The following is a 19,487-nucleotide window of genomic DNA, read 5'->3' on the forward strand; positions in this document are numbered from 1 at the left end:
GGACTTGGCGGGAGTCTTGAGCGCGGTCAGGCTCGCAGAGTCCCGTCGCGGGGTGTCCAGGCGCCGCGGTCATGTTCGTGTCCGACTTCCGCAAGGAGTTCTACGAGGTGGTCCAGAGCCAGGTGAGCCCTTCCTGGGCTCTGAGACGGGGAAGGGACGAGGGCGCGCGGCCGTGGGGGCGGGAGGGGCCGGGGTTCTCGGGGCCGCTCTCAGCCAGCTCTCCTCCCGACAGAGGGTCCTTCTGTTCGTGGCCTCGGACGTGGACGCTCTGTGCGCTTGCAAGATCCTTCAGGTGAGGCCTGCTGGCTGGGCCGGCGAGGGCCGCGGGGGTCGGGGGCAGGCGCGAGGGGTGGAGCGGGGACTCCCGCCAGGTTGCGCCCTGGGAGGGACTGCGTTAGGTGGGTTAGAGGAGAAGCCGGCAGAAGGCCACAAGCTGGGCACAGAACGGCTGCGTTGGAGAGACCGGCAGACGTGGGGCGCCTTCTTGCCGTTGGGGTTCGAGGCAGAAGAGTCTGACAGTGAGGGCACTGGGGTGTCATCAGGGATTTTGGAGATACTGACTCCTTAGCCTAATAGGAAAAAGCGTTGTTCGGTCATGTCCGGCTCTTTGTGACCCCATGGACTGCAGCGCACCAGGCTTCCCTGTCCTTTACCATCTTCCGGAGTTTACTCAAAGTCATGTTCATTGAGTCAGTGACGCCATCCAACCATCTGATCCTATTATCCCCTTCTCCTGCCTTAGATCTTGCCGAGCATCAGGGTCTTTCCCAATGAGTCAGCTCTTCTCATCATGTGGCCAAAGTACTGGCATTTCAGCATCAGTCCTTCCAGTGAATATTCAGGGTTGATTTCCTTTAGGATTGATTGGTTTGACCTCCTTGCTGTCCAAGGGACTCTCAAGAGCCTTCTCCAGCACCAGAGTGTGAGGCATGAATTCTTCAGTGCTGAGGAAAGATCGCTGTTGTTCGGTTTTAAATATGGTTCAGGGGTTCCCTGATGACTCAGCAGTAAAGAATCCACCTGCAGTGCAGGAGATGGGGGTTTAATCCCTCGGTCAGGAATATTCCCTGGAGTAGGAAATGGCAACCCACTCCAGTATTCTTGCCTGGAGAACCCCATGGAGCCTGGCAGGCTACCGTCGATGGGGTTTCAAAGAGTCAGGCCTAAATGACCGAGCGTGCGGCCATGCAAGCAAGGCTTACCTGAGCTTTGGTCAGGCCCTTGGGTCAGGAATTAACTCACTGAAAACCTAGAAATACCAAGTTTTTCAGCAGTGTTTTCCTTTGATGACGGTCAGCAAAGCTGAAGTACAGTTCAGTGAACTATCATGTTCCCATTACCTCCTTGCTGACGTCAACATTTCACTGAACTTACGTTAGCATCTGTTGTCTCTCAGCCCATCTTATTTTTTTCTTTTTGTGTGCATTTCAACATGGATTGAAAATGCTCTGTCTCCAGGCCCTGTTCCAGTGTGACCACGTGCAGTATACGCTGATTCCAGTTTCTGGGTGGCAAGAACTTGAAACTGCATTTCTAGAGCATAAAGAACAGGTATGAGAGGTGCATTTGAGAATATTGGGCTTTATCTCTCAATTGCAGCTTCTTAACACTGAGCACTCTTTCTGTTTCTGCGATGGGGCTTCCCAAGTGGTGCTGGTGGTAAAGAACGCAATATTTCTACAGTGGCTTCTGTGTGTTTCTAACTATCGACTTCCTTAGGCCGCACAGAAGAGAGAGTGAGCTCTGCGTGCGGGTGACTTACCCTCCAATCGCAGAGACAAAATTACAGCAAAAACAAGATAGCGAATATGGGCAATCTCTAGCTTTGAACTTGTGTTTAGACACATTTCACTTTCAGGTGCTTGGAATTTGGAAGGTTGTTTCTGGTACAGCTTGGTTAAAATTACTTTACATTAGACCATTTTTTCACATTTATTTTTCCAAGAAGTGTATCCCAGTTTGCAACTGGAAATTCAGAAACATACTTTCTCCCTTTGGAATTTGGGCAATAGAGCCCAGGTATCGTCTCAGCTCTACATGGAGCTATGATGAGAGACAGGACATCTGAGACCCCAGCGCCCCCAGGGAGGGGCTGCTGTCTAGAAGAGGGTCCCAGAGTTTCTGGCTGCAACGAGGACCGTCTGGCAGAGACAGGCCTCACCTGGTGCTCCTGTCTTCATGAGAGGGGCCCATGCCGGACCGTATTTACAGGGAAAGAGTTTCCTGCAGTGATGTCTTCATGAGAGGGGCCCATGCCGGACCGTATTTACAGGGAAAGAGTTTCCTGCAGTGATGTCTTCATGAGAGGGGCCCATGCCGGACCGTATTTACAGGGAAAGAGTTTCCTGCAGTGATAGGATGTGACCAACAGCTTTACTTAATATTCAGTGTTACTTGCTCTGCTGTGTCCAACTCTTTGCAGCCCCATGGACTGTAGCCCGCCAGGTTCCTCTGTCCATGGGGTTTCCCAGGCAAGAATACTGGAGCAGGTTGCCATTTCCCTCTCCAGGGGATCTTCCCGAGCCAGGGATTGACCTGGGTCTCCTGCATTGTCAGGCAGACGCTTTACCCTCTGAGCTACCGGGAAGCCCACTGAATATTCAGGTGCTTGTTAAATGCGAGCTGCCTCAGACTTGCTGGATCTGCCCCGGTGCCGTGCTGCCAGTGCAGAGAGGAGTCTGTTGCAGGAGAGTGAGTGACAGGTCAGGCGGGGCCCCGCCGTGCATTTGAACTCTAGGTCTGTCCACATCTTCTGAACCCCACGCCTGAGGCCAGAGGAGATTTGGCCTTTGCCTACGCCTCGGAGGCAGGACAGTCGTGGTGCCCACGTCACAGTGTCGTCCTGGAAACGAACTTGTGCGTGGGGTTGTTAAAGCACTCGGCACAGGTCAGCTGTGGCCACGTCTGGAGCCCCTTGCCAGCAGGGCCTTGCCGAGTCCCTGCAGGACGCGGGCCCGGTGCTGAAGGCAGACGGCCTGCCCCGTGCCCTTGCTCACCTCGCCCCTCTCCTTTGTCCAGTTCCGCTACTTCGTCCTCATAAACTGTGGCGCGAACGTGGATCTGCTGGACATCCTGCAACCCGATGAAGAGGCTGTGTTTTTCGTGTGTGACACTCACAGGCCAGTCAATGTTGTGAACGTGTACAATGACACCCAGGTAGGCTGGACTCCCCGAGCTCGCCCATCCGTCGGTCTGTTCCTTTCATGCCACAGCGTCAGGCCTGGTGTTCCTGGCAAGGCATGTGTCCCCCTTGCCTACAGGGGCTGGAGCAGCCCGAGGACAGGCCCTGGTCTTGTCCATCTCTGATGAGAAACACGTCACCTCCCTCGGAGGTGCTCAGAAGGCGTGTGTGGGACTCACTTGACCCAGGAGGCACAGGGTCCGGAACCTACTCTGGGTGCACTCGGAGCTCAGGCCAGCCGGCTTTATTGACTACTGGGACCTCAGAGGCACCGCCCTGTAAATGGGGCAGGATACTCCCTGGCTACCCGGGTGGTGTGGGGTCCAGGATGGTCGTGTGGGGCCCGGCGAGCCTGGTGTGCCCTCTCACATGAGCTCTCTGAGCCGCCCGTGGGCACGCACCCACAGTAGCCTCAGCCCTGAAACCCTCTCACGAAGGACTGCTTTCAGGGACAGCACTCGTGCTCGCTGTGAGGTCACGGGTCTCTGTGTCCTTGGTCGGAGGCTGAGGTGCAAGGTGTTCGTTTTGCTGGCTGAGTGTGGGCCTAAGAGGGAGTGTTTTATCCAGACCTGTGTGACTGTGCGGGCGTTCCGTCTGCAGGCTCTGTACTTTCTGGGTACTGAGTGGGGTGCAAATCCAGGAGATAAGATTCTGGGAGAGAAAACGGGTGATGGATAGTTTTCATCAAGGAGGGGGGAGGTTGATGGCTTTGTGTTTTAATCATAGATCAAACTGCTCATTAAACAAGATGATGACCTTGAAGTTCCCGCCTATGAAGACATCTTTCGGGATGAAGAGGAGGATGAAGAACATTCAGGAAATGAAAGCGATGAGGGGTCAGAGCCCTCTGAGAAGCGCACACGGCTGGAGGAGGTGGGTCTGGGCCTTTCACCCCAGTCTTAAGGGGCTGGTCACTCCTGAAGGTCAAGGGTCAGCCCAGAGCCTGCGGGCCCAGGCAGAGCTGGAAGGCAGCAGGTGTGGGCGCCGACTCTGGGCAGAGTGTCTGTTTGAATCTCCTGCCCGTTTTTTAATTGGGTTGGTTTATTTGTTTTTTTTAATTGAGCCGTTTGAGCCCTTCTGACCAGCCTGGGAGTCCCACGGGCGTGAGGGCAGGGTACAGGACGCCGCTCGGCGCTGTGAGGAAGGTCAGAGAGTTCTTCGTTAGTTTACTAACGAAACCTGGGGGTTTTGCATAATAACCTTCACCAGGTTACAGTTCCATGAGATTTGACAGAAGTATGAAGTCACGTGATAGGGAGACGTTGTGTCACGCTCCGGAAGGTCCCTCGTCAGGACCATCACTTGCCTTTATAAGCTGGTTCTGACATCACGGCAGAGCCACACGCACGTGTCAGAAATGAGTTGAAAGCACATGTGTGCTTTGCCCGTGTCCCCGACGGTGACCTGTCACAGCCACTGAAGTAGTCGGGACATGGTACGCCGCCGTCACCACAGAGACCCCTGCCGGTGCCCCCGCCCCACCCGCTGGCCTGCCGTTGGCTCAGAACCCTCCCAGGCTGGGGCTGAGCTCCTGGCTCTTTCTCACCCTCTGTTCTCTTTGTCGTGGTCAGGAGATCGCAGAGCGAACCCTGAAGAGGAGACAGCGGAGAGAGTGGGAGGCCCGGAGGTGAGACTGCGTCCAGTGGCGGGAAGGCGGGTCAGCAGTGCCCGTCTCTGCTCCACGTTAGGGTCACGGCCTTGCTTGAGCGCCTCTGGGCCAGTGCCTGCAGGATGGCGTGTGGGCCCCTCCATTTCGCTTCTGGTCCCTCGAGGGCCAGGCCGGCCCCCAGGTCTCCCAAACACGCTGTCCACCGGGGGTGATGCCCTGGCCCTTTACTGTCGTGATTTCTGAGTATAGATAGTTCAGTTTACAAACTCACAAATCGGATAGAGGGCAGTTGTGTGAAGCATCTCGCAGGCGTGTAAAAGAGACTTAAGCTGCCCAGACTCCTCTTTCCCCTGCAAATGGTGTTTCTCGGGCGCCATCGGATTCTAGCATCTTCCCCAATGCTTTCTTCCTGTTCTGCTTCCTGGTGAAGACCCGGCGTCTTGTGTCCTTACAGGAGAGACATCCTCTTTGACTACGAGCAGTACGAGTATCACGGGACGTCGGTGGGTGCAGGCGGGCGCGCGCGGTCCCGGCCGCACTCGGGGCCACTGTCCTAGAACAGGGGCAGGACAGGAGCAGGATGGCGCGCGGCTTTGAGGCCTCTCCCAGCCCCACAGCTGCCTCTGTGTAGCCCGGGAGGGGTGAGCCCTGGGCCTCTCCTGGGTGAAACATCCCTCAGGCCAGGGCTGCCCAGGGGAATGACAGCTGTTGTTTCTGCTCATCGTGAGAAACACTGAACAGGCCTCTTGGTCTGTGCAGGGGGCTGGGACTCTGGGCTCGCACAGGCTCGTCAGCATCTGTGTGTCCTGGGACGAAATTCGTACGAAAGACACATCGTGTCAGCTAGAGGTCGCTGAGCACAGCTCGGGACCTTGAGGAACCCGAGAAAATAGATTTCCAGTGAAGCATGCTGTGTCTAGTCTTAGGGTCTGGTCCTGGGGCCCTGACTCTCAGCCCGTATTTCCAGAGCCCTTGTGTGGCTGGGGCCCCGCTGGCCTCTACAGGACAGTCCTTCTGTTCCAGCAAGCGGAGGGTGCTGAGGCGCAGGCAGGCAGGCAGTCTGGGTGGGAACGGACGCCCGGCCCCTCAGATGCTTGACGCTCCCATGGAGGCCAGTCTCTTCAGAGCTGCTGAAGGAGACCTGGAGTCTCAGGGCAGACAGGGTTTAGGGCTCCCAATTGGACCCTTCTCCCCCACCCCAACTCCGCATGGGACATCAGGGCCCAGGCAGCGTGGGCTGGGCCCTGCCCTGAGCAGGACCACCGCCTCAGGCCCGTCTCTCTTGTAGGCTGCCATGGTGATGTTCGACCTGGCATGGCTGATGTCCAAGGACCTGAGCGACATGCTGTGGTGCGTGAGCCCCTCTGAGCAGCCGGGCCCCCCGCGGCCGGGTCGGGCCCCCCGCCAGTGCTGGCTGTGGCCCCGTCGTGCACTGTGCAGGGGCCTGGTGGGGGGGACAGCGGAGCGTCACGGGTACAGAGGGTCCGGGGGCCGTCAGCCCTTCCCAGCTGACCGCTCGGCCTTGCTGCCCAGCAAACTTGAACGTGAGGTTTGAGCAAGGCCACATGCCGCCTGGCACCTTTGCAGCCCTGGTGGGCGGTGAGCTCCAGGGCAGGGGTGCCCGCGAGGTACCTCCGGGTCTGCTGGGGGCCTGGTGCAGTGGAGCGTCTGGGTCACACCCCACTGGCCAGAGGTGCCCGCGAGTGCCGCCCGCCCGTTCACAGCTGCGTCCTCTCCCTCCAGGTGGGCCATCGTTGGACTCACGGGCCAGTGGGTGCAAGACAAAATCACCCAGTAAGGGCGCGTCCCCAGGCTGCCTGAGGTCGGCCGCAGCGGGCTTGCCGGAGGGGCTGGGGGGCCGCGTCCCTGCAGGGCCCTGTGAGGAGGGCCTGCCGTGGGCCTGGGGCCAGTCCTGTGTGGCCTTGTGTGGACTCTCAGCAGCGGGAGCGGCGGGGGGGTTTGCCCGGGCCCAGTGGGCGGGGCGGAGAGCCCAGTGGGCGGGGCGGCAGGCGTGCTGTTCTCCAGGGTGAAGTACGTGACTGACGTGGGCGCGCTGCAGCGGCACGTGTCCCGGCACAGCCACCGGCATGAGGACGAGGCGCACGCGCTCTCCGTGGACTGCGCGCGCATCTCCTTTGAGTACGAGTATCCTCGCCGCACCGCCCGCGTCCCCAGGACCAGAGGCTCGGGAGGGCCCCGCGGGCGCAGGCTCCGCTGTGTTCAGGAGCGCCCTGTGTCTTGGGCCGGCCGGAGCTGGAGATTCCGGGTGGGGTGTGGCCACAGGGTCCCCTTGATCTCTCTGCATCACACCTCCCAGGCTCTCTGTCCGGGTTGAGTGCCGCTGAGATCGGGGAGCGCCAGGGCCTCGGGGTGGCTGGTGGTGGTGCCGGGCGGGTGCGGGTCTCTGCGCAGCCGCAGCTCCTTGACGCGGGCCTAGCCTCCGCCTGGCGCTCTACCAGCATTGGTCGCTCCACGACAGCCTGTGCAACACGTGCTACACGGCGGCCAGGTTCAAGCTCTGGTCCCTGCACGGGCAGAAGCGGCTGCAGGAGTTCCTCGCAGATGTGGGGTGAGCGTCCCCGAGGCCCCGCCCTGTGGCCCCCCACCCACCCGCAGAGTCACGGATCTGGTCCTTCTGGAGTGGCGGCCAGGGTTTGCGCCTCCTGTGACCAAGCGCCCCCTCCCCAGTCTCCCTCTCAAACAGGTGAAGCAGAAGTTTCAATCCATGGACGTTTCCTTGAAGGAAAATTTGCGGGAGATGATTGAAGAGTCTGCAAATAAGTTTGGGTAAACTCAAATTTCTGTGGATTAAACTTTGTCAGGGTTTCAGTTTTAGCCACGTTCTGAGAATAATGCAGACAATGAGAATACACAAACGATTGGGATCTTCTCTTTGGGTTAAAAATAGGACCTCTTAAAGTACCTGAAAAGTCTAGAATTGGGGCCGAGATGCAGAAGTTGTCAGTCAACCGGGCCTGTCTGTCTCTGGACCCTGGGATCCCACTGGGGCCGGGTTCAGATGAGGTGTGCCCAGCGGATCTGCTGGCCCTCCTGGAGGGTACGGGCCTGGCTGCTCCTGGCGTCCTGGGACGCCCCGCCCCCTGCACACACACAGCCAGCTCCTGCCACTCCCCAAGAGCTGGCGGCCTGGTGCCGGGCGCTCAGCATCCCTGCTGCAGGGCTGGTGTGCGGGCCTCCTGCCCTATCTGTTCTCTGACCAGAAGGGCCATGCCGTGAGAATCCGTGGGGGCCGGGGCGGGGGGGTGCCGGCCCGCGAGCTGGCCCAGCGCAGGCCGCCCCGGGCGCATGCAGACAGCCGCCGCATCGCTTGCCCCGCTGCAGCATGAAGGACGTGCGCGTGCAGACTTTCAGCGTCTGCTTTGGCTTCAAGCACAAGTTCCTGGCCAGCGACGTGGTCTTCGCCACGATGGCGCTGATGGAGAGCCCCGAGCACGGCTCCGGGACGGACAGCTTCACGCAGGCCCTGGACAGCCTCTCCAGGTAGTGGACGCGGCCGCGGCCCTGCGCGCACCGGCCACTCCCGCCCCCGCCCCGCCCCGCCCTGCCGTGGAGGCCCCCAGACGCGGGCGGGGCCGGGGACGCGGGCGGGGCGGGGCGGGGCCGGGGACGCGGGCGGGGCGGGGCGGGGCCGGGGACGCGGGCGGCTCGCGGCCGCTTCAGGGGGCGTGCTTCCCTTCCGACTGACCCTTAGACTCCTCCTCTGCCTCGCCTCCCGTGCCTCGTCGGGCGCCTCTCTCTGTTTTAGTCTGGTCTCTTCTGAAGTGTTTTCCTTCCGTTTCTGACCTTTCCCTGTCCCACTTCCTGAGACACACCGTCTTTAACTGTCTTCTGACTTGTTTCGAAATAGGACGTTACGGTTCTGGGCCTCTGAGGACGCGTCTTTCTAGTTAACCTTCCTTCTAGAGAGCGAGGCCATCCTCCTTGCCCTTGTTCCTGTCGGTGACTGACCAGATTGGGCCGGTTTGCGTGTGTTGGGCGTTCAGCCTTCCTGACTGTTCCGGGGGGCCTGCCCTGGCCTCTGGCCTTTGCTACGAGCCCCACGTGGCCCGCGGGGCCTCTGCCCGCGGCAGCCTGGCTCTCCCGTCGCCCGTCGGCCTCTGCGCCCCTGCCGGCCCCGCTCTGGTGCTGGCAGTGCGGCTGCCGGCCAGCTGGGGGCCTCCTCCCCCTGCGCTCCGCTCACGGGCAGGACTGTCGCTCCCCTGCGTTCTGAGTGTGAGTCTGAGAACCAAAGGTCACTGGTTCTATAACGTCGCTGCTCCGTCTTTATCTAGGAGTATGGGAAAGTCCAAACACTGTACCGTCGGCCGTCCCCACCCGTCTTAGAGCCGGTGGGCCAGCCTCGGCCATTGTCCGGGGACTTCCTGCCGCAGCAGAGCGCGCAGCCCGTCTGTGTGCCTTCCCCCGTCCAGACAGCGCTGCCTCTATTGTTACCCTTCTCAGCTCTAGTGTTCTCACGTCTGGGTCTCCTCCCCGGTCGGTGAGGAAAGGTTGTTGGCATCCCTCGTTTTCCCCTCCCCCGCACCTCTCCAGATGTGAAAACTCTCCCGTGTGTTCACGGTTGGTAACGCTGAATCGCGGGCAGAGCACCGAACGTGAGCTGTCTCACCTGTGGCTGTGGGTTGATTCTAAGGGATGAAGCTCAGTGAGCAGTGGTTCACGGTTGGGCTGATGAAATGTCCTGGAGTCACTAACGCAGGGTGTGTGTGTGTGTGAGTCACTCGGCTGTATCCACTTCTTTGTGGCCCCATGGACTGTATCTGGCCAGGCTCCTCTGTCCATGAGGTTCTCCAGGTTAGAAGACTGGAGTGGGTTGCCATTGCCTCCTCCAGGGGACCTTCCTGACGCAGGGATTGAACCCGCGTCTCCTGCTTTGCGGGAGGATCCTTTATTGTCTGAGCCACCTGGGCAGCGACCACATTCCTTCCGGCCCTGCAGCTCTTTGTTTGCCCTGGAGCCTCCTTTACCGCATCCGGTTTCCCAGCTCTCATCCCTGAGCGCCTTCTGTCCAGGAGAGCCTGGGGCTGTGACCTCGGCTCCAGGCCATTAGGCTTGCCGTCCACCACCCAGACGGTGCCCCCGGGCTCCTCGGCTGTCTGCACTCCGTCGTTTTGCACGAGTGATTCTCAAGCGGGTCTTGAAGCAGGGGCTGCTGAGGGAAAGGCTCTGCCCTAGCGTGTCTGACAGCGCCCTCCACCCTCATCTGGGTGCTGGTCAGGCTTGTGCGGAATTCGGGGTCCTCCCCGCGGCCCGTGGTGCCGAGTGGAGGTCCAAGCCGCTTTGGTTCTTGTTTCTCTAAGTGCACCCCAGACCCCGCCAGCAGTCCTTGGGGCCTTTTCCGGCTCTCAGTGAGCAGGAGGTCTGTGGTGGGTGGGGTGGGTGTCGTTTCATCGCTAGGCTGAGCTTTCGGGTGAGTCTTTACTGTCCCCCCCCCGGCCCCTGCCCCAACACGCCTGTTTCTAGACCCTCCTGGGCCCCTGGAAGGGTGCTCAGCCTCTCAGTCTCGGGGTTGCCTGCTGCCTCCTGCTCTCTGTCTCATCTGTGTGAGGGCTCTTCTGGACTTCACCCTGTAGCCTTCAGGGCCTCGTCATCGTGCCTTCCACAGGCACGCTTCAGCCTCTGATTGCTCCCTGTCCGTAGCGCCCTGTTCTTGGCCCATGACCGTATCGCCCAGGTCTCTCTGAAGACACCAGTGGCCCTCATTTCGAGCGCGCCTCTGGCTCCAGGCCATCCCAGCCTGCTCTAGGGCCGTTGTTTCGGGCCGCAGGTCTTTCTCGAATGTCTGGTGCTCCTCAGTCCCAGTTCCGGGCGCCGGGCAGTGCTGCGGGTGCCCACCAAGCGCTGGGTCTCTGGGGACGGCGTGCGGGTGGAAGGCACGGCCTCGTCTCGGCAGGTGGGGAGCCAGTGTGGCATTTCGGGGCCCTCGCCTGCTGGGTGTGGAGGTTCGCTTGAAGGCCTCACTGCTCCACAGTGGGGAAGGCCCCTGGCGCCCCCACCTCCCCGGTCAGAGCCCTGCAGGGCACCTCTGCTGGCTTCCAGTCTCCTGTTCTCCGACACCAGCTCCTCCCCGCGACGTCCATCCCCGTGGATGAAGACCGTCGCTCCTTCTCACGTGGGAGCCGGGTGCCCCACTAGCCCGTGGCGCCACCGCGCGTCTGCCATTGCAGGGGCAATCTGGACAAGCTGTACCTCGGCCTGGAGCTCGCCAAGCGGCAGCTGCGCGCCACGCAGCAGACCATCGCCAGCTGCCTCTGCACCAACCTCGTTGTCTCCCAGGGGCCCTTCCTCTACTGCGCCCTCATGGAGGTCAGCTCCCCTGCGCGCACACCCCTGCCAGGCGCTCTGGACGCCCCTGACTGCCCGCCCTGCACCCACAGGGCACCCCGGACGTGGTGCTGTTCTCCAAGCCCGCCTCCTTGAGCCTGCTCAGCAGACACCTGCTCAAATCCTTCGTGTGCTCGGTGAGGGTGGGGGGCCTCTGGGGCTGGGGTCCTGTTCAGCAGAGGCGGGTGGGGAGACATGGGGCTGGGAGGGCCTCCTGCAGGAGGTGACAGCCGCGTCAGGACCTGGAGCAGTTGCGGGGAGCAGCCGGGGGCCCCGGAGGCTGGGGCGGTGGCCTGGGACTCGGGCGTCTCGGGGCTCCTGGGCGCTGGGGGCGCTCACCCGGGCACAGGCCGTGATCGAGGTACACTTCCCCCCGGCAGACAAAGAACCGGCGCTGCAAGCTGCTGCCCTTGGTGATGGCCGCCCCCCTGAGCGCGGAGCAGGCCACCGTGACTATGGTGGGCATCCCCCCAGAGACCGACAGCTCGGACAGGAAGAAGTGGGTCCAGGGGCTGGGCCTGGGGGGTTCCAGCCTCAGTGGCAGGCCGGGGACGGCCTTTTCCACCTCGAGGAGGGCGGGCCTGCCCCCCAGCACCCTGCGCCCCCTCCCCTCCCCTGGTCCATCCCACCCCACCCTGCGTGCCTGGGACCCCACCCCACACAGCTCCGTGGGGCATGGGGGGTGCTGGGGGCACGCCCGCCCAAGGTTCTGAGCAGGGCTGGGCTTGGGGCCGGTGGGGGGCAGCGGCCATCCAGAGTGGCCTGAGGCCCCGGGTAGGGGCCGGCGAGCACGCCTCTGTGTCCCCAGCTTTTTCGGCCGGGCGTTTGAGAAGGCAGCGGAGGGCACCAACTCCCGGGCACTGCACAACCACTTCGATCTCTCGGGTGAGTGTCCCTGCATGGCACCCGTGAGGCGCCCGGGGCCCCTGCCAGCAGCCCTGCTACCTCGGGCCTGCGCCCCGGCCCAGCCTCACGGTCCAGCCTGAGACCACTTCCCGCAGCCCCTCGAGGCTGCCCAGCGGAGGCTGCGGGGGCCGACCCTTGGGGGTCGCCCGCGCACACACCACCTGCGGCCTCCGGGCACCCAGGGCGGGGCAGGATCCCGTTCGGCCCTGTCTGCTGGCCGTCTCTGCGACGTGAGGGGCTGCACCGCGGGGCAGTGAGCCCAAGCCGCTGTGGCAGTGGCACGGTGGGTGGGAGGCGTGAGATCGCGGAGACAGACTCCGCACCTTGCGGGGGCCGGCTGGTCAGGGTGTCGCGGGGCTGCGCCCCCGAGGCCCCTCTGCTGGGTGTGTAGGTGCTGGCGTGCCCCCCCGGTCTATGCTCTTCTCTCCCACAAGGGTTCTCGTCAGACCAGCTCAGGTTCCTCCGTAGTGACCCCCAGTAACCTGGTCACCTCTTTAAAAGCCCACTTCCACGGCCTTCCTTGCTGCTTCAGTGGCTGAGAATCGGCCTTGCAACGTGGGGAGCACGATTTGAACCCCTGGTTGGGGAGCTAGGCGCCCAGGTGCTGTGGAGCTGCCGGGCGTGTGCTCTGGAGCCCGTGGGCCACAACCAGGGGTCCCTCACGAGACAGGCCTGGCAGCCAAACCAGGCGGCGCAGCGGGCAGGACCCCGCCTGCCGGGACAGGAGATGCAAGAGACGAGGGCTCCATCCGGGATCGGGAATTGCCCCGGAGGAGGGCATAGCGGCCCTCTCCAGTGTCCCTGCCTGGAGAATTCCACGGGCAGAGGAGCCTGGCGGGCTACGGGCCACGGGGTCGCAGAGTCAGATACGACTGAGGCCCGAGACCTGCCTTCCCCCCACGGCCTCCGGGCTCTGGAGCTGGCGTCTTCCCGCCAGGCCGCTCTCGTTGCAGCCTCGTGGAGGCGGTCCCCCCAGCGGCAGCCCCCTCCTCCTGTTTCAGACCTGGGACTGGACAGGCGGTGCTGGCTGCCCGGCAGGACGCCCCGGCTTCCCCAGGCTGGGGCCTCCGGGGCCGAGCTGCTTGGCTCCCCCGCTCCCAGGCGGGTGGGTGGCTGGGCCAGCCTGCCCCTTCTGAGGGCTCAGCAGGCCACGTGGGGCAGAGTGCCCAGGGAGCCAGGCGCGTGTGGAATGTGGGGGGGTTGCCGCCGGGCCGTGGGAGTCAGCGGCACCCCTGGCCGCCCCGGCCCTGTTCCAGCGGTGTTTTCATTTCATTAACGCAGTGATTGAGCTGAAGGCTGAGGACCGCAGCAAGTTCCTGGATGCGCTCGTGACCCTGCTCTCCTAGGGTGAGTCGGGCAGGCTGTTCTGGAGCTTTGCCACAGAGCCCAGCCTCTCATGCTTGAGGCTGGGCGGGGCCCTGTGGAGACGGGCACAGCGCCTTGCCCAGGGCCGCCTGCCCAAGCTAGCAGGGCCGCGCTGAGGGGCTGAGCTCATTAGGCTCCTGGGGTCCCTTCGGGGGAGCCGGCGTCTGCCCTGCTCCAGCCACCGGGTTGGTCAGGCCCTGGGCTGGGACCCGCAGGGCGTCTGTCACCTGGGGCCCTTGGGAGATGGGCGGGGTCCTGCTCTGTCCAGTGAGCCCATCAGCCCAGGCCCCCCGCAGCAGAGGCCTGGCCCGGCCCCGCCCTGAGCTCTGACTGGGACACAGGCCCCATCCTGGCTTTGATGTGGGTATGGGGGTCCCTCCTACCGGCCCGAAGTCTCCAGCCCCTGGTTCTCTGCTCACCTCGGCATGGGAGCTCCAGTGGCTCCTCTAAGAACAGTCGGGGGCCTTCGGGACCCCAGCCCCTCTCGGGGGGAGCACAGGACTTGGGGTCAGATTTGGGTCTCCTGTGCAGTCTGTGGGGGACCCTCACCAGGGTGCCCCCGTGTCCTCATCTGAAACAGGGTTAACACCCCTTGGGCCTGGAGGGCGGGGCCTCAGCAAGGGCCCGTGGGGGCTTGCATCAAAGGTTCCAAGTGGGGGTCTCTGCAGCGGGGCGGGCATTGGGGACAGACCCCTCCCTGCAGCCGGCCCAGTGATGACATTGTGTCCTGTGTGAGCCGCACGGAGTCTGGGTGGGCCAGCCTGGGAGAGCGGGGGGCAGCCCTGGGCGGGGTCCGCAGGGGAGGAGGTGCTGGGCCAGGTGGCCTCTGGTCTCAGGCAGGCGGGCGGCAGGGACCCCCGGCCGTGAGTGCCGGGCCGCTCAGAAGCAGCCAGTCGGCCGGAGGGCCTGGTCGCTGTCTGATCTGGGGAAGCGTTAGAGGAGTTTACGTTCACCTTTCCTTTTCTGTCTTTTCCAGAGTTTGATCTCTTCAGAAGGAACCTCCTCCTGCTTATTCATGGATTTTATTTAGGTTGTGACTTATGGACGTGGTTTTAGACGCAGGGACAGTGGTTTTTAACAAAATAAAATGGCGCCTTGATCTTGGGTCTGGTCACAGGGCCAGCACCTGGTTGTTCCTGAGCCTTCTGTGTCCAGAGGCACCTTGGGCCTGCGTCCCGGGCACCCTGCTGCCCAGCGGGAAGTCCACGTGGGGGTGACCTCGGGGCTCCCTGGACAGCCGCGGGTGAAGCCCCAGCCCCCAGCGCCCCCGCTGACCGCCATGGTGCCAACAGGACCACCTGCTCCAGCCTCTGGCCGCTTCCTCTGTCCACTGGCCTCGGACCCACGCTCTTGACCGCGCACCCATCCAGGCCCACCCTCCACTCACCCCAGCGCCTGTCTGCCCAGGCGCCCCCGCTTTGTGGCACCCCGGGCGGGGACTGAGCGCGACGCCCAGTTCGGGAAGCGGGGCCGAGGGCTCTCGCAGTCAACGTCAGCCGCGGCCCATTACAGGAGCTCCAAGCTGGGCCGGCCTGCAGGTCTGGAGCCGTGGGCCGGGCTGTCCCGGAGCACCCGCGCGGGCTGAGGGTGGCCTGTTGGCTGGGAGACCGCCCTTCACACGCAGGCTGACACTCCGGCCTCTGCCTGGAGCTGAGTGCCCAGGGAGTAGGCAGGCTGGAGGACGCACAGTGGCTTGGGCAGCCGTTAGGTTGGTGGGAGCAGCCCAGAAATCAGGTCCAGAAGTTGAACGTGTGGAGGAGCCAGGTCTCCGGGGGGACTGGGGGAGGGGGTGGGCAGTGCAGTCGCTGCCCTGGGCCACGGGCTGCTCGAGTGGAGTCTGCCCCTTCCCCGGGAGGGTCGGAAGTCTGCCCTAATCGGGGTGGGGGTGGCAGCCTGGCCCTGGGGCCCCACGCTCCCCACCCTGGCCGTGTGCAGGACCAGGGCTGGGCAGCGACCACTCAGGGTCCCGGCGGGGACCTGGGCCTGTAGTCAGCTCGGCAGTGTCCACGTGCTGTGCCTGGCGTTGGTGGGGCCCCGTGGCCAGGGCAGACGGGCTGAGCCCAGGACCACACACGCCCCATCCTGGGGGCTGCTCCGGGTCAGGCTCAGGTGGCGATGCTACCAAGGCTGCTAGGGGCCTCTGCCCAGGGGCCCGGTCCCTCTGTGCTCATCCTGCTGGGGGAAGCTCACGCCCCCAGACGGTTCAGCCTCCCCGGAAGTCCTGGGACTCGGGGCCAAGTTCACAGCAGCTGCCCTGAGCCGCGTCCTCAAGTTCTGCCCCTCCCCGTGTGGCAGCCTGGCCAGGCCTGGGAGATTCCTTGCCTCGGGAGCCCAGGAGCCTAATGATCTCAGCCCCCTCAGCACCCAGGCCTCCTGGACATGAACTGGGGCAGGTGCCACGCCCTCCCCACTGGCGGGTCTGGAGCTCCTCCAGCAGCCAGGATCCCATCCACTGTCCTGCCCCGGCCTTTGGCGGATGGGGAAATGCATTAATTCAGAGTGCTTAGAAGAGGGCTGGAAGCACTGAGTTCTTGGTGGCTGTCATAGGTCTGGCCCACTCTGCCCTTTTGGGGTGCCCAGCCAAGGCCTGATTAGGGCCAGCACCGGCTCCTGGGGGCCCCATCCCCGGGAGGAAGGTCACCGGGCACCCCCAGCAGGGGCTGGCACGGACATGCTGGCGGCTGCCCGGGTGTGGGCCGGCTGCCAGGACACTAGGGTGGGTGCAGGCCTTTGCAGGGAGCCAGGGTGGGGGGCTGGAGTTCAGTCTGGGCAGCCAGCCACCAGAGCCTCCTCCCCATGGCATCTTGACCTGCAGCCCCCTCTCCAGAGCCCGTCTCCCCACTACACGTTGGCAGCAGGGACCTCGGCGGCGCTGTGCAGATGCCTGCCCGTGGGAGCGATCCAGGGGTGGCTGAGCCCTGGAAAGGCAGGTGGGAAGCACCTGCCCGGTGGTGCCTGGCTCCCAGTCTCCTCGGGAGAGCCAGCAGCCCTGGCACTGCCTGCATCCCAGGAACCGCTCCCCCCATGCCGGCTGGGTCCACCTGCAGCGCCTGCCGGGGTCTGCCTCAGCCCCTGCACCCACGCCTCCCCCGGCTATTCCCACCCAGTGGGAAGGCAACCAGACGGCAGGGGACCTGAGAAGTGGCCGTGGGGTCTCCCAGTTCCCAAAGGGCCAGGCTTGCTTATTGGGAAGAGATCGGGTGGGTGGGCGGATGAAAGGGGGCTGCTGGGCACAAGAAGTGACTCAGGAGAGGACACAGGTGGGAGGGTATCCAAACCATTTACTAAGACTCGCTCCCCTACAGGCTGCGGAGGTGGGCAGGGCCCCGGCCCCACACCCAGGGTCTGGGGTCTGTAAGCCTCGGCTGGCAAAGTCCGGGGGGTGAGACGGAGGTCCAGCCCATGGGTGTAAACGTCCCTCTGGCAGTCCAGGCTGGGGCCCCTGGGCTCACTCTGTCCCTCTGAAGTGTGGAGCCCCTGGGGAGGGAGCGGGCATCTCCAGTCCAGCGCCCACACAGCCGAAGGAACGCGCGCCCTGCCCACGTGGTGGGGCCAGCACCGCGCGGGAAAGTCACCGCGCGAGTCCTCCCGGGCGCGCATCGCCGTTGCAGGGCAGGGCGTTGGCCAGGCGGCGGGAGAGGGCGGGCCGCTGACCAGTCCAGTGTGGGCGCGGAGCCCCGAGCTCCGCGGGGCCGGCGCGCGGCACACCCCAGCGGAGGCCGGTTCCCCGGCCGGGCCTCCCTCTCGCGGCCCCGCCTCAGACGTAGTTCTTCTTGTCGTAGTCGCCGGTGGCCGTCGGCCGCCGCGACGCCGAGTACTTCACCGGGAAGCTGAAATCGGGGCGGCCGGTGCAGACCCAGGCGCCGCAGCACACGAGGCCGCCGCCGCACATGAGCAGCGCCGAGGCGGCCCAGCCGATGTAGAGCGCGGCGCCCAGCTCGTACTTCTGAGACATGGGCACGGTCGGGTCGTAGAACTCGCGGACCACGATGTTGGCGAACCAGCAGAGCGGCACCAGCGCCAGCAGCCCGCAGAGCGCGTAGAGCGCGCCGCCCGTGAGGGCCACGCGCGCCTTGGCCGGGCCGGGGGCCACGCAGGTGGTGCACTGGGCGCCCGCCAGGGTCACGAAGAGCGCGACGAGCGCCAGCAGCACGGCGCCCACGGTGAGCGCGCGCGCCGCCTGCACCTCGGGGCTCAGCGCCAGCACCGAGTCGTACACTTTGCACTGCATGTGGCCGGTGCTCTGCACCACGCACGACATCCACAGCCCCTTCCAGGTGGTCTGCGCCGTCACGATGTTGTGGTCCAGGAAGGCCGTCACCTGCCACATGGGGAGCCCGCACGCCAGGATGAGGCCCACCCAGCCCACCAGGCACAGCACCAAGCCGAGAATCTCCAGCGCCGCCGACCCCATGGCTGGAGAAGAGACGCGCGCCCGACGGCCCGCGGCCTCGGGGCGCGAGCGGCTCACTCGCTCGGTCTCCAGGCCTCGCGGCCCCGCAGTGCAGCCTCGGGTCTGCGGGCGCGTCTGGAGGGGCTTCCCTTTTGAAGGTTCGGGGGCGGACTCTGCCCCCCCCGGCCCTGCCCCCTGCCCCGGGCAGCCAATCCGCGCGCGGCCATCTGTCCGCAGCCAATCGGTGGCACCGCCGGCAGCCGGAGTAAGAGCAACAACTGCGCCCAGGGTAGCGGCGTAGCGGGCTGCGGGGGCGGGAGGAATCTCTCGGAGCCGGGCCGCGGCCCCAGACCCCGGCCCGCCGCTGTCCTGGTCTCGGCCGAGCGCATTCGGGGATGGCCGCGCATGCTCCGCGCCCCACCTCCCTGCGCGCCCCACCTCGCCGTTTCAGGAACTGCACGACCCCGAATCTGCACCGACTTCCCCCAACACATTCCGAAACGAGCCGGTCAGTCTCTGTCTCCCGGGCCAGCTCCGGTTCCCCTGGCCCCGATCGGCCGGCGACCCCGCCATCACCACTGCGCCAGGACCTGGGTTGGGGGCTTCCTCGGCCCTGCTCCTGAGTTAGCCAAGCATGGCGCGACTTGATCCTCCAGGAAGCTCGCCCTGGAGTCCAAACCCAACCCAGGCCCCTTCTCCGCACCCCGACCGCGATGGCCCTCCAAGGGTCGACTCTGTCTCCCCCACAGGCCGGGAAGCCAGGAGGGCCTGCGTGGGTCAGGGTTCCAGCTTTGTCCAAGTTCCTGCCCAATGGTACCGGTCGCTGGAGCCTGAGGCTCCCACCCTAGACAACGGGACCTTCCCACGGCCCCAGAGACCCTCAGCTCTGTCCCTGCCGCGAGGGCTTCCTCTTCAGAGGAGCCGCCCATCCCCTCCTCTGAGGCTTGGCTCAGGGGGGCCGGGGGGCTCCACAGTGACCCGCGCAAAGGTGGTCCTCCAGGAGCCGCCCTGGCTCAGGGCTCAGCTGCCCACCCCGGGCTCGGCCTCAGACCAGGCTCTGGGGAACAGCTGGGGCGGGGCTCTGCCCTTCCCCTCGCGCCAGCGGCCCTGGCACCCCGGCCCCTAGGCCCCCTCCGGAAGCCAACATGGCGCTTCCTGACCGGGAGGAAGAGCCCCCATCCTCGCTAGAGGCGGGAGGCGAGGGATTTCCGGGCATTCTTCTGCACAATGGCCCAGCCGGCTCTCCAAAGGCCCGCTGGGATGCACACTGGGCCCCCTGAGGCTCAGGTCGGACCCGGGTCCCTTTCTGGCAGCCCCCCTCCATCTGCCCCCCTGTCTGGAGCAGAGTCCACCCTGGAGTGGGGCTGCTTGCACCCAACTTGTTCCCCAGGCCTGGTCCTTGACTGTTGGCTCCTCTTCCTCAGGTGACTGAGGACACCTGTGGTCCCGCACGGGGAGGCGCCGGAGGCAAGTCTGCTGGGCCCTGTGGGACTGCGGGGACAAGGTTACCTCTTCCTTCACCCCAGCCCCCTCCCCACTGCAGGGATGGAGCCCCAAGGACCACTGCCTCCCAGACACCTCATTCCCTTCTTCCCTCCTGCTGCAGGCCCTCCTGGACGTCCCCTCTCCCTGTCCATTCCAGGGGGCCCAGCCCTACCATCCACCCACCCTTCTGGTCTTGCTTCCCCACA

General features: G+C 64.3%; 2 protein-coding genes across 3 annotated transcripts; one reads left to right on the forward strand and one right to left on the reverse strand.

The window, feature by feature from the left end:
* On the forward strand, nt 1–14,488 carry CDC45 (cell division cycle 45). 2 transcript variants are annotated; one of them, XM_068989837.1, is made up of 19 exons: nt 1–122; nt 233–292; nt 1,459–1,551; nt 3,019–3,156; nt 3,908–4,054; nt 4,753–4,808; nt 5,245–5,293; nt 6,079–6,140; nt 6,534–6,584; nt 6,816–6,935; nt 7,228–7,359; nt 7,479–7,577; nt 8,133–8,291; nt 10,976–11,114; nt 11,186–11,269; nt 11,513–11,631; nt 11,941–12,017; nt 13,320–13,385; nt 14,380–14,488. In XM_068989837.1, exons 1-18 carry the CDS (start codon nt 72–74, stop codon nt 13,382–13,384), a joined length of 1,701 nt encoding a protein of 566 aa, XP_068845938.1. In that variant the 5' UTR covers nt 1–71; the 3' UTR covers nt 13,385; nt 14,380–14,488. The 2 variants fall into 2 exon arrangements, 1 of the variants encoding a protein (XP_068845938.1); XR_011146137.1 differs by lacking the exon at nt 14,380–14,488 and having other exon boundaries at nt 11,513–11,590; nt 13,320–13,360.
* Nucleotides 14,489–16,708: 2,220 nt separating this feature from the next.
* On the reverse strand, nt 16,709–17,895 carry CLDN5 (claudin 5). Its single transcript, XM_068990057.1, has one exon. It carries the CDS (start codon nt 17,815–17,817, stop codon nt 17,161–17,163), a length of 657 nt encoding a protein of 218 aa, XP_068846158.1. The 5' UTR covers nt 17,818–17,895; the 3' UTR covers nt 16,709–17,160.
* Nucleotides 17,896–19,487: the final 1,592 nt, after the last annotated feature.

This window comes from Capricornis sumatraensis, chromosome 17 (assembly GCF_032405125.1).
Source record: "Capricornis sumatraensis isolate serow.1 chromosome 17, serow.2, whole genome shotgun sequence".
Classification (NCBI taxonomy): Eukaryota; Metazoa; Chordata; class Mammalia; order Artiodactyla; family Bovidae; genus Capricornis; species Capricornis sumatraensis.